The sequence below is a fragment of the Bacillus rossius genome, chromosome 16 (genome assembly GCF_032445375.1).
Source record: "Bacillus rossius redtenbacheri isolate Brsri chromosome 16, Brsri_v3, whole genome shotgun sequence".
Classification (NCBI taxonomy): Eukaryota; Metazoa; Arthropoda; class Insecta; order Phasmatodea; family Bacillidae; genus Bacillus; species Bacillus rossius.
The window spans coordinates 18980613-18992746 of NC_086343.1; the positions used below are offsets into that span (position 1 = coordinate 18980613).

At 40.1% G+C, this 12134-nt stretch overlaps 1 protein-coding gene across 1 annotated transcript in view; it reads right to left on the reverse strand.

The window, feature by feature from the left end:
• Positions 1-4776: 4776 nt before the first annotated feature.
• The window catches only part of LOC134539806 (mediator of RNA polymerase II transcription subunit 20), a 279215-nt gene continuing 271857 nt past the window's right edge, over positions 4777-12134 (reverse strand). Inside the window, exons 4-5 of the mRNA XM_063382087.1 lie at positions 6635-6745; positions 4777-5071 (exon numbers count right to left, since the gene is read on the reverse strand). Coding sequence (XP_063238157.1) covers positions 4979-5071; positions 6635-6745 — 204 coding nt within the window. The 3' untranslated portion in view covers positions 4777-4978. The remainder of the gene's footprint in view (positions 5072-6634; positions 6746-12134) is intronic.

Here is a 12134-nt window from a genome sequence, read left to right on the forward strand (position 1 = left end):
TTAATTGCCAATAAATCGAGTAACCGTAAAAAGACCAACGTAAACTAGGTAATAAAAAATTAGTATTTTCCTAATAAAAAAAATTGGTCCGTTTGCACATAATTTTATTTCATAAATGGGAGTATTCTTCAATGGGATATTGCAGGTGGGTGTGATAAATAATAATAATAATAATAAAATTAATACTCAAATTTCTAGAGAAAGGAGCCACGTTGATACTGATTTATTGAGAGAAAAAAGGGGGAGTGGGGTAGGAAAAATTAGAACTAGAAATAGAGAGAGAGAAAGACAGGAGGTACATGACGCATGTCACCATGAAAGCACTGCTTACATGCGCAGTAGATAAACATCTGACTCGCTTTCATGAATACCAGGGTTCAAATTCCGATCCTAAGTTCTTCCACGGTTTTTCCTGAAATCTTTTCCGCGAAAATGCTAGGGGAAATTTCCTCACCGATCTCAATGACCGATCTCCCCCTACTTTATCTGCTTTCGGAAGCCAATATTCACTGACCTCTGATCCATCCCAGCACATCCGAAGTTCATTATTCGAGGGGGGGGGGGGAACCGAGCAATCGTGTTATTTACACGATTTCTGAGTATTTTAAATGTCGCTCACCCAACCCAAAAAAAACTTTCCTTTTTTAGTTCCGATCAGCTAGAAGAGTAAAAACCTATCATCCCGCAAACAAAATGCGAGAAAATGATTTAGGGAACTGATCTGACCAAACCTAGTTTTAAATTTTCTTTTAAAACAGTTTTAAAAAAATCCTTAAACTGCACGAACCCCTAACAACATTTAATCCTAGGTTTTTTAATCTGCAATGAGTTGAATTCACTAGTTTGTCTTTACAAAAAGATCGCAGACAAAGTTTAATAACGAAATACACACACACATACATACACACGCCAGACGTACTGGCCAATTACGAGAAAAAAAAGGATGATATTGTTCCTTCCCCCCTTTTCAGTTTTGATGGTAAGATGATCATGCCTTAATAAGTGATATAATTAGGTGAAATTATAGTAGTTATCTTAAGATTATTCTGACCAGATACTGCCGACTGGAAAACCAGTTTAGTTAACTACAAATCCGTACGGGCAAGATAAAAAGGCGTATACAGATAAAACTAAAATGACCACGAGACGGAAGTCAACACACCGCATTAACACCGAAAAACCAAGGCAAAATAACATTAGTGCAACGAAGTTCACCTTAACTATCGAACTCTCTGGGCCATGCAGATGTAGAATTCAATTCATAGATCCTTAAGACGCAACCAATGAAGTTCAAGCGCTATAACAACACAGCGACACACAGTTGCCTACCCAGTGCGAAGCGCAATGCTAGAGATGAGTGGTAAGATGTGATGAAGGTTTTGAAATGAGAAGGGTGGAAGTGTGAAAGTCGGTTGGCAAGGAGTTTGTGGGTTGAAAAGGGGAAGGAGGGGGAGGGGGCCTCTCGGCGTGAGAAATTAAAGAAGTCGTTTTCGCAAGAGAGTTACGCGCGACGAAAGGGGACTGTTGAGAGAGGGACTCTAGAGAGTGGGTGAGGGGTGTTGAATTCAATAATCTTAGCCAAGGAAAGCGTACGCGAGTGGCAGAGAGAGAGAGAGAGAGAGAGAGAGAGAGAGAGAGAGAGAGAGAGAGAGAGAAAGTGCAGCCCCTAGGGATCAAGCGGAATAGACAAAGGGATGCGCCAGGAATTTCCAATGAACCAGACGGGGAGAAAGCTACGCGGAGATAACGGGGAGAGTAATATATATTCGTAAGATATCTGGAAAAAAAATAAAATAAATTAAAACTACTTTGTCCCTTCTGGCAGCAGCAAGCAAGGTGGCGCAACTGATAAGAAAATAAATGCACTCTTTGCTTCATCCGCAATGTGTCAGAGGCGAATCTTTCAAAAACTACTCAGGATATGAAGCAAGAGATGTTTATTTATTCTTCAAAGGGATTGATCAAAGCTATTTTTGGATTTTGAAATAATTCGAAACCAAAACGACTAAATAAAAAATAAGTTCAGCAAAAGATTAAAATATGCAATAATGAATATGTAATTATTAGAAAAGAACACTATGCTTTTATTTAGTTGTACAGAGGGTCTTACCTGCTAACAGTAAAAATATTTATCGTGTAATAATTCGAAAATCACATATAGATAATTCAATTTTATTTTTTATGAATTGTAACAGAATATATTTGCTACAGTTCTTGATGAACCTGACATCGAGTTACTGAAGAAAGTAAAAATGTAAGACTTTATAAAGATTGACATGGGCCAAACAAGTAATGCAAACCTGTACGACTGCATATGCTGCTCTTTGCTCTTTAAAACGCCTTTTAAAATATCTTACCACGGTAAAATAAAATAAAAGGACTCGTTACTGTTGCTATTGACCCTATTTTAAATAAATTTAATTCGGTATATGACTACATATCACCTGATCTGTGTGCAAAGCTTTAATGTCTGCAAAACAATTGTGTTCATTTAATTTTCAATGTGAAAACCCGCAAACGTAAGAACTCTTCCGGTTGAAAAATGTTTTGGGGTAAAATAAAAAAAAAAGAACTCATCACTGCCTCATATCTTACATAAAAATCTGGTTACTAAGGTACCTCATTACCTTTTTGATCGTCTTTTTCACGCCCTAACCTCTTTACGTAGTAAAGACATCCATTCCTGGTCCAAACAACATACTTCCAATGTCCATGGCGGGAAGAAGGCCAAGTGCATGACCATTCAAAATTAAAATTAATGGCTAGTTCTTCTAAATGAATAATTCAGTGATTGGCCATGGAATATTTACAAAATTATTCGTCCGAAACGTTTCATGAAATAAAACTTTTACCCAAAAATTTAAGTATTAAAAGTAATATCACAAATATACCCTACTTCCCCCTCCATATTTGTGCATAATTTACAATACAATGATATTTTAAACAATAGTTTGAGAATTTTGAGTTACACATTTTCTCTAGCTACAGCTCCTTGCATTAATTTATTCTTTTCCCACTCCGACAAAGGGGGGGGGGGGGGAATGGAGATGAACCCCCCTCCCCTCCCCCCTGGATTCGCCAGCGGGCATCTTCAGTCAAACTGCTGCCTGTTGGCGCTGCTTGTAGTCATGCCTCGTTGGGCAAAAGCCGAAGAGCCATCGAGGCGTGCCTAACAAGGCCGCTCTTCAAACTATCGGCCTTTTCCTGGCGGCAGCTACCCCGGCTCGGCGAAGCAAAACGAAGCAGGAGATGGAGGGGGAGGGGGGTAGAAAGGGTTAAAGAGCAATCTGTCACCACGGCCGTGCGTCGGGAGAATAAAATGTTTTGCTACGCTTTAACAAGCGTAAAGTCTTCCGCAAAAAAAAAAAAAAAAAGTTTTGTTGAAGGTCCGGTAAAAGCGTCATTGGAACGGCGTCCTTGTTTGTCTGGATAGACAAACAAGCCGTAGCTGCACATAGGCATAGACTAATGCTTGAATTATATTTGGTAGCTTGAACTGAGCTCGCTAGGAAGAATCGTAGAAAAAAAATACCCATCATGAAGTGAGTATCGTTAAAGATGTCAAACAACACATCATCAAGAAATGAGCGTCAAACTTCATTATAATAAAAAAAAAAAATGTTTTTCTATCCCGATGGAAAAGTGAGACAAAACTTGCATAAACTTATTACCTCACTAACTTGATAACCCCAATGGGTAGAAATATCTACTTTTTTTTCTGTTTTTGCTCATACAGTTAGCCTTAAAAATAATACGAAACCACGCGGCCTAAAATTTAACTAACAAATCAAACTGCCCGGAAATTAGTGAAGGGTTGTATTTCAGAGAAAAGGCCATTTCTTCTGCGGTATTGTGTATGGGTTATTTGCATGAATATGTGAATCTATCTTCTGAGGAAAACAATTTTTTTTCCTGGCTACGTTTTATAACTTTATAATGCGCTATGTACGCTAGGTGTGTTTATTTCATATAATCGTAAAATAAATAAATTCAAGGTGCTAAAGTAACAGTTATTTACGAATGAGCTTCTTATTTCTTAGTTGCAAATTCGCTTAAGTCACTTAAATTAAATTTTGGGAGAACGAACAATACACTTATGTCATTAAGATGGTAAATATTACAATAGGAGTGTATACATTAAGTCTTGGGAAATACCAGATAGTGCGAAGAGTAAGTATTCTCTGCTATAAGAGCTGTATTATCGCAAACTAACGACGCAGAGAGATGGAAATCATGTAAATATGCAATAATTTTGATGAAGTTGTAGCTGAAATGCAATAAAATACATACAATAAACTCTCTATAAAGTCTAAATCAAGCTAACATTTAAGAGGTAATAACTATAAGTACAACATTTCGGGCGCACGGAAATGACTTAAATCACGCGGCTATATTTTACCAAAGTAATTTCAGAGTTGAGAGAAAGACGTTCTTATAGTGCTGTACATTTTCCCACAGTAAAGTATTTAAATATTTAACGTTACATCGATACTCGTGGTGTTAAAAGATCGAAATATAACACCCTTCCAGCTATGGGGAAAAGGCACAAGACTAGTCCCATCTTCCCTTGGGCTACTCAATTTAAGGTTTGAACAAAGTACCCAACACCGCCATAGCTGCAATCCACAACGCTGAAAAAAACAACAGGTACAGTCATAAACAAAGTCTACGTTTGTGGTAACATGTGCAAGATTTCACATGGGGGCCATGCTCATAATTAGGAGTGGGACTGTAGCGTTGTTGGAATTCGACAATCACGTAGGTAACTACACTGAAGAGGGTGACACAAAACAACTCCAGTTTTTTATTCATTCATATGATTTGATTATAAGTGAACAATTTTTTTCTTTCACGCGAAAACCCGCTAGTAAAAAAAAATGATGAAAAGAGGACAATAGTGAAATTGTGGGGATAATTGAAGGAGCGGTCTGGATGTCGCTGGTCTCCCCACGACGAAGAAACGCAAGGCGTGCTGGGTCTAGAGAACGCCCGTCGCTTTGCGGTACAAGATGAACTGGTCGAGGTATTGGTGAATGGTGTCGATCGGCTGGAAGATCTCGTTCATGCGGCTCTGAAACAACACCACAGGGCGACAAGAGTCACACGGGCTTTCCCGCCGCCACTGTCCTAAGTGGCCTGGCTTTTGGATTCCGGCCGCGTCGAAGGCGAAGGTCTAACATACGTAGGGACCGGAAAAAATTCGCGGGTTCAATGACCTGCAGGATGAACTCCATATAGTTCTACGTGCACTCGGTCAAATGTCACCCACTCATTGGCTTCTGTGTTGTGAGACGTCCCAACGTAGCAGCCTGTGATTCGATAAAACGTTGGTTGGGTGTTTCTTATTGGCCCAGAGTCATCGAGGTTAGTTGTGAGCCAATAGCAGAGGCAGCACTGAGGTGTAACTATTTGTATTTTAGCCTATCGCGAAATGAATTCGCGAATTTTTCCGGTCCCTAAACATACGTTACGGTCTACATATTCAGGGTCGCAGTCACCGACAGTTAGTAAGGTGGGTAGTTCACCTTACAGAAAAGGCGGGCAGCCGCTAAACCCTGAATATGGCGATTGCAATCGTCGACCGAAACGTCCGCAGCTAGAATCCAGAAGCGAAGCAACTTCACCACAGTCGGGCAGCCTTAAGCACGCATGCGCAGATCCGTTGAGGAATACTAATAACCTGGGAGCGAATAAAATCGTCCGAACCCCCCCCCCCCTCCTCGACATTACCTAATGTTAAACTTTCAAACTCAACCCTTAATATATATATATATATATCTTGAAATAGTGTACCTGTTACCGTGGTCATAATTGTAAATGAGACATATGCCCATCGTATGCACGGTACCCATTTTTCACTCCTCTCTACCCATTTTCTAATACGGCACTGCGCATGCGTACACTATAAAAGCCATTGCATAAATTTTACAAAAAAAATGTATGTGGCAGCACTGTCTCCGCCCATATTAAGAGTGATTCCAAAATCCACCCGAGTTTGGATTTTTTTTTTTTAAATTTTGTGCTGAAACAAAAAAAAATATCATCAACTTTGCAAAAGTTCTGTTGCAATTATTTGGTTAACATGCAGTGGTGGGCAGTATACAACACTCAAGCACCGTATCCAAAGATGAATTTGTGGTGGTTAACATGCAAGACTCTCAGCCCACTCCCCCCGCGGAAATTTCCCCAGTTTCTCTTTGCAACCAACATATTTGCGCCCCTGTGAGCGTGTACACAAAAAAAATGTGTGAATATATTTTTGTTAAGAAACAAATAAATGAAAAATTTCTGAAAAAATGTTATCTTTCAAAACTATGTAAGTATCATTTTCTTACAATCGTATATTTCAGTGTGTCCAGTATCACGTTGGATACGTAAACTATAGATGTGTAAATTACTTGAAGTAGCTTGGCTTCTGGGTTGTAGCCGTGTCCTTGGCGAATAAGGTAAGGTAAAACTGCTCCCTGATGACGACGACTGCAATGTCGAAAACGTCGGTGAATTATTCGCCAAGGACACGGCTACAACCCAGAAGCCAAGCTACTTAAGACAATGACCGCGAAAGCCTGCGAACACTGTAAACGACTTGTTCCACAGCCTAAACCGAGGCTGGACGGGTACCACAAGTAGGTACCTGCAGGTACTGCGGCGGCGCGTTCTGCACGGAGGAGCCCAGGAAGCCCTGCAGGAACTCCCTCATGAGCTCCCAGCAGCTGGCCGGCACCACGCACGGCCGGTACTCCACCTGCAACAAGGCGTCGCCGTCCGTCGCCCGTCTGCAGACCTCCTGCACCAGGCGATCACGTGCGCCTCGAGCCGGACTCACGACGACCCGTCCGTCATCCATCCGTCCGTCAGTCATCCATCCGTCCGTCAGTCATCCATCCGTCCGTCAGTCATCCATCCGTCAGTCATCCATCCGTCAGTCAACCATCCGTCCGTCCGTCATCCGTCCGTCCGTCATCCATCCGTCCGTCAGTCATCCATCCGTCCGTCAGTCATTCATCCGTCCGTCAGTCATTCATCCGTCCGTCAGTCATCCGTCCGTCATCCATCCGTCCGTCAGTCATCCATCCGTCAGTCATACATCCGTCAGTCATACATCCGTCAGTCATACATCCGTCAGTCATCCATCCGTCCGTCAACAAGCCCAGCGATTCACAATCACCATAAATATTAAATACTGGTGAAAATGGTAAATATTTACTTGGGCGGTATTTCCGAAAAAAAATGTTAAAAATCCGAAAATACCTTTATTTTATGCTCTTCAACTTCCTATTTTCATTAAAATCGGCGGAGATTAGAAATTCCAAATACTTTAGGAGATATCGAATTTTTAAATTTCTTCATATGTAGTTGAGCGGTATTTGCGAAAAAAATGTTAAAAATCCGAAAATACCTTTATTATATGCTCTTCAAATTCCTCTTTTCATTAAAAGCGGCGGAGATTAGAAATTCCAAATACTTTAGGAGATATCGAATTTTTAAATTTCAGCACAAAACCAGCGCATTCCTGTGGCGTGCGTGCACCATTGTTTCTTGTTTACGTACGAGTATCTATTTTTTTTATTGGATAATGATGTCACGTGATTGTTCGTGATAGGCCAGAATTCAAATGAACTAATACGTAATTATTTAGTTCAATTATTGTTTAAAACGGTGTTTAATTACCGCCTCCAACTTAGGTGAGTTTTTAACGTTTCTAATTTTAAAGTCTTATTTGTTATTTTGATATTGTTGCGCAAGTAATAAGTAACAAAAAAAATTACGTGAGTTGTTACTGTACATCCTTTGTTACGGGTTTGTTAGGTAAGGTCAGTTACATTATAAATAATTTAAAACCAAAGAATAATTAAAATTAATTCACATTATTTTTAATATCACCTTAGTTTGAAAGTATTTATAATGTAACTGACCTGACATAATCGACCATTTTAGTTTACTGTTCACCCTCTATCCGGGTTTGTTTGGTCAGGTCAGTTACATTATAAATATTTTAAAACTAAACAGCCATTAAAATTAATTCACAAAATAATTTTTAATATCGGCTTAGTTTGAAAGTATTAATAATGTAACTGACCTGACCTAATCAACCATTTTATTAATTACGCATTCACGATTCACGTATTCACGAACACACGGCAAAATAACAAAAATGGCGCCGCTCGAATGGTTCCACAGGTCTTGTATTGCAAAATTAAAAAATTCGATATCTCCTAAAGTATTTGGAATTTCTTATCTCCGCCGCTTTTAATGAAAAGAGTACGTTGAAGAGCATATGATAAAGGTATTTTCGGATTTTTAACATTTATTTTCGCAAATACCGCTCAACTACATATGATGAAATTTAAAAATTCTATATCTCTTAAAGTATTTGGAATTTCTTACCTCCGCCGCTTTTAATGAAAAGAGGAAGTTGAAGAGCATAAAATAAAGGTATTTTCGGATTTTTAACATTTTTTTTCGGAAATACCGCCCAAGTAAATATTTACCGTGAAAATCTATATTGTATAGATGTATTAACGACCATGAATGTTAAGCACTTGATAAATCATTAAACAACATTTTTTTGTCGCTGTGATATACATTAAAATATTTTCAGTTGTAAAAAAATACGTTTAAACCTAAGTTAATTAACATTTATTGGGAGCAGCTAAACCAATGGATATACGAAAAAAGGTTTTGACGGACGGACGGATGGAATTTTCCGGGTATTCTGATTGGCTGCATGTCACGTGATTGACGGACGGCGGATGATTGCGAGTCCTCACAATGATCTGTTTCGTCCGTACATGCAGAAATTATTAGGATTTTATTTCAGAGTCCTGAGTTCCTGCTCCCAAACTAAAGCACGTTTTAAATTACTCTAACGAGAGGAATCATTAAGCAGTACTTAAAAAAACTGGGGCAAAAAAAAGACAAGGCTACCCTAACTACCACAAAACAAATTGCAAAAGACATCTGTACGGACCTTGCGTCCATCGTTGTATTTTAATTGCGAGCACAGCTGATGAGATAATTAGACGCTACACCGATTACCTCGAGACATTCATCCCAAAACCATTTACGTTCACATTTTTGAATGACAAACATTGTGTGTCTACACAGTACATGTTTAAGTCACTTGAACATAAATATTTACCTAGTATGCAATGTTGAAAAGCTGCCATCTTAAAAAAAAAATTGCACCTCCGAACAGATTTTATACTACCTACCACAAAGTATCCTTTTCATCGCGTTTTTATTAACTCGTTTTCTTGTCTGTTTGTTCGGTGCAAATTTTGCAGATATCCCGAGAAATTATTTTTAAAAAAAATCGATAATTCCTACCAACAAAAGAAGAGGATTCGAAAGCAATCAGCAAGCAAAGAGGTCTCTGCCCCCTCCCCCGGACAACTAAAAATAATAATAATGAAATTCTGCGCACGATCTTGCTTTCCGCAAAGAGCTCTGTCATGCAAACCGTACCTCAGTGCTACCAACTGCCAACCTTTCGAGCAAGATCCGCGATTTGACGTGGATACCTACATAATATCAAAACGAAGTTTCTATTATAGAATGCAAAAAAAAAAATAGTCTCATTTTACGTACTTCTACAGAAACATAAAAAAAAATTGAAAGGAATCAATTCTACTCATACATGCCAATTTGGTCCTGTAATGTTTCTGAACTGTTGAAATATACTATGCATGAGCTACGGAATAATTTCATAAAGTGCTGCATGCAGATAAGACATAAATGTTGTAATGACGAAACTCTCCTCTTAAGACTGAATTCGGAGAGCACTCTCTTGCAATGGAACTACTTCTTACGACCTCCGCAGAACCCCACTTTCCGAACAAACCAATTATGTAAACGAGATTCAAAGCAAGTGCACACACAGAGACCTCAAAAATATCTCTCCCCCCCCCCCTCCAAGACAGAGCGAGTATATATTATATTTTTACCATTTTCTCCACTTCCCCGGAGTGAACTGAATAATATACCTCCGCATCTCGTTTATAACGATCATAATCTCAGCGTCTGTGACACTGCCTTCCCAACCTCCCTCCTTCGTTGGGCAAGGGAGAGCGCTCCATTCTTCCCAGGGGCGTACAAACCGCCATCGCTGTGACAGAAATGCCAGCGGGCGACGTACTTTACATGCCATCTGTGGTGACCAGCTTCCCGCCATAAAAAAAACTAACATCAAAATTAATGTCAAGTGTCGAACCCATCCATACTACAGACAATGGCCAGCATATTCAAAGTATTGTTACGAACGTGAGCAAGGCCGCGACACGTGCAGGTGCAGAGCTCGCTGGCGGCTGCCGCAAGATGAGATGCGCCGCGCGCGCCTGTAAGATTACAAGGATTGTCGCTTTCCCCCCCTCATTCCCTCCACTCCCCACGCGGCACCCTGCCTTTGACACATAACTGACACCTGACAGCTGCGAAGTTACGCGAGCCGCCGACACGTGTTTCTAGAGATTTCTGCCGTCGGGTCGGCGCGGAATGACGCGACTGGCCCCAGTCGCACTCGCGAATTCGAGAAGGCGCCCGGGCTATATATATATATATATGCTTGGGACGCCGGCCTTGAGCGAGTTGAGCAGGGAGAGAGTTAGAGAGTTCAGGCGGGAGCTTTCCGCGGCGGGGTTTCCGGGGCGATAGTGCCGCGGGTGCGGCAGAGTGGCTAAGTCCTTGGACGAAGGTTCCAGGGCAGAGAGTTCAGTTCCGGGCGATAGTGTCGCGGGCGCGGCGGAGTCCCGAGCGAAGTTCCGGACGAGGCGTCGAGCGGAACCTCGGCGAAGGCAAGTGCGTCGGCGGCGGCGGAGTCCCGTGGCGGAGATCCACGAGGGGTACTGCGGCAAGAGTTGCGCCAGAGGTGCGGCCCAGCGAGGTGTGCGGTGTGTGAAAACGAGTGACTGGGGAAGCAACATTTTAAAGTGCAATTGATTATTTGCCGTTTTAGAAGATCATTTGTAATTGACGTAACTTGTGGCCATCAATAAAGCTGTGTAGTGTACTAAAATCTTTAATTGGGCTATCCTTTACGAACCCGCAGCAAATCGTAACAGTATGTATGCAGACTCGCAAGAGATGTGTAAAATCTAACGTCTGTGACGAGCAAATTCATGTGTTCTCATGTTGCAAATAAACTCAAAAATACGAAACTCGGACACGAACTTAGACGTATAAATTCTGTAAAATAATGCCGAGCGTGATAAATATACGAAAAACTGTGTTTCGAACTACATTTCTGGACGCGAATCACACGTATGTTTCCGCACCCGCTGCTAGAATTATCTGCCGGAGCAGCTACGTCGATTATCGAATCATTCGATTTTCAGAGCAAAATTTTGAAGTTTATAATGAAACGGCTCCGATAAAAACGAAGACATGCAAAAATACTAAACCCCCGGGTTTGGACCTGATTTTCGACAAGGAATTTGATTAAAATACTGCCCATCTTGCTCAAATTCATTAAACAGTTAATACTATAAAGTATACCTTTGTCTTTGTGAACTTAAGTTCGCGCAATCCACCACATATGAACGCACCGAGGTTACACATTTCCGTCCCATGACACTTTCGTTCCGTTCAGGGAACTACTCTTATTAAATGCCGTATACCGAGAGCTAAGATTGTTACACAACAAAAAATATAAAGAAAAAAGTTTTTTATTTTGTTATAGTTATAGGCATTTTCCCCCAAAAGACTTTATAATTTCCATCCCGCAACAAAATATTTGATACTGTGACTACAAAAGCTTGTAACGCTATTATGAATAATCCTACTATTGATGACAATTCAAAGTAAAATCAAACATACTATTTCTTGGGGAAATAAATTTTTAGCACGACTTAAGCGGCAAAAAATTGTAATATCGTATCTTTGATTTTCGCACTGAAAAAAAAATTGCTAACGTAGCAAGTTATTTGAAAAAAAAAATGGTTCATTTAAACCATTTAAGGTTACTAACTAAGTACTTATTATTTGCTTAGAGAATGTGCGAGTCGTATGTCGACAAGGAAATTCGTAGGTAATATAAACTTCAGTTTTCGATTTGTTGTGGCTTTAACCATAAATTCTAGTCCAGACTAATTATTTGACAAAATAATTTGAATTTCGATGCTATTTTGACAAATAAA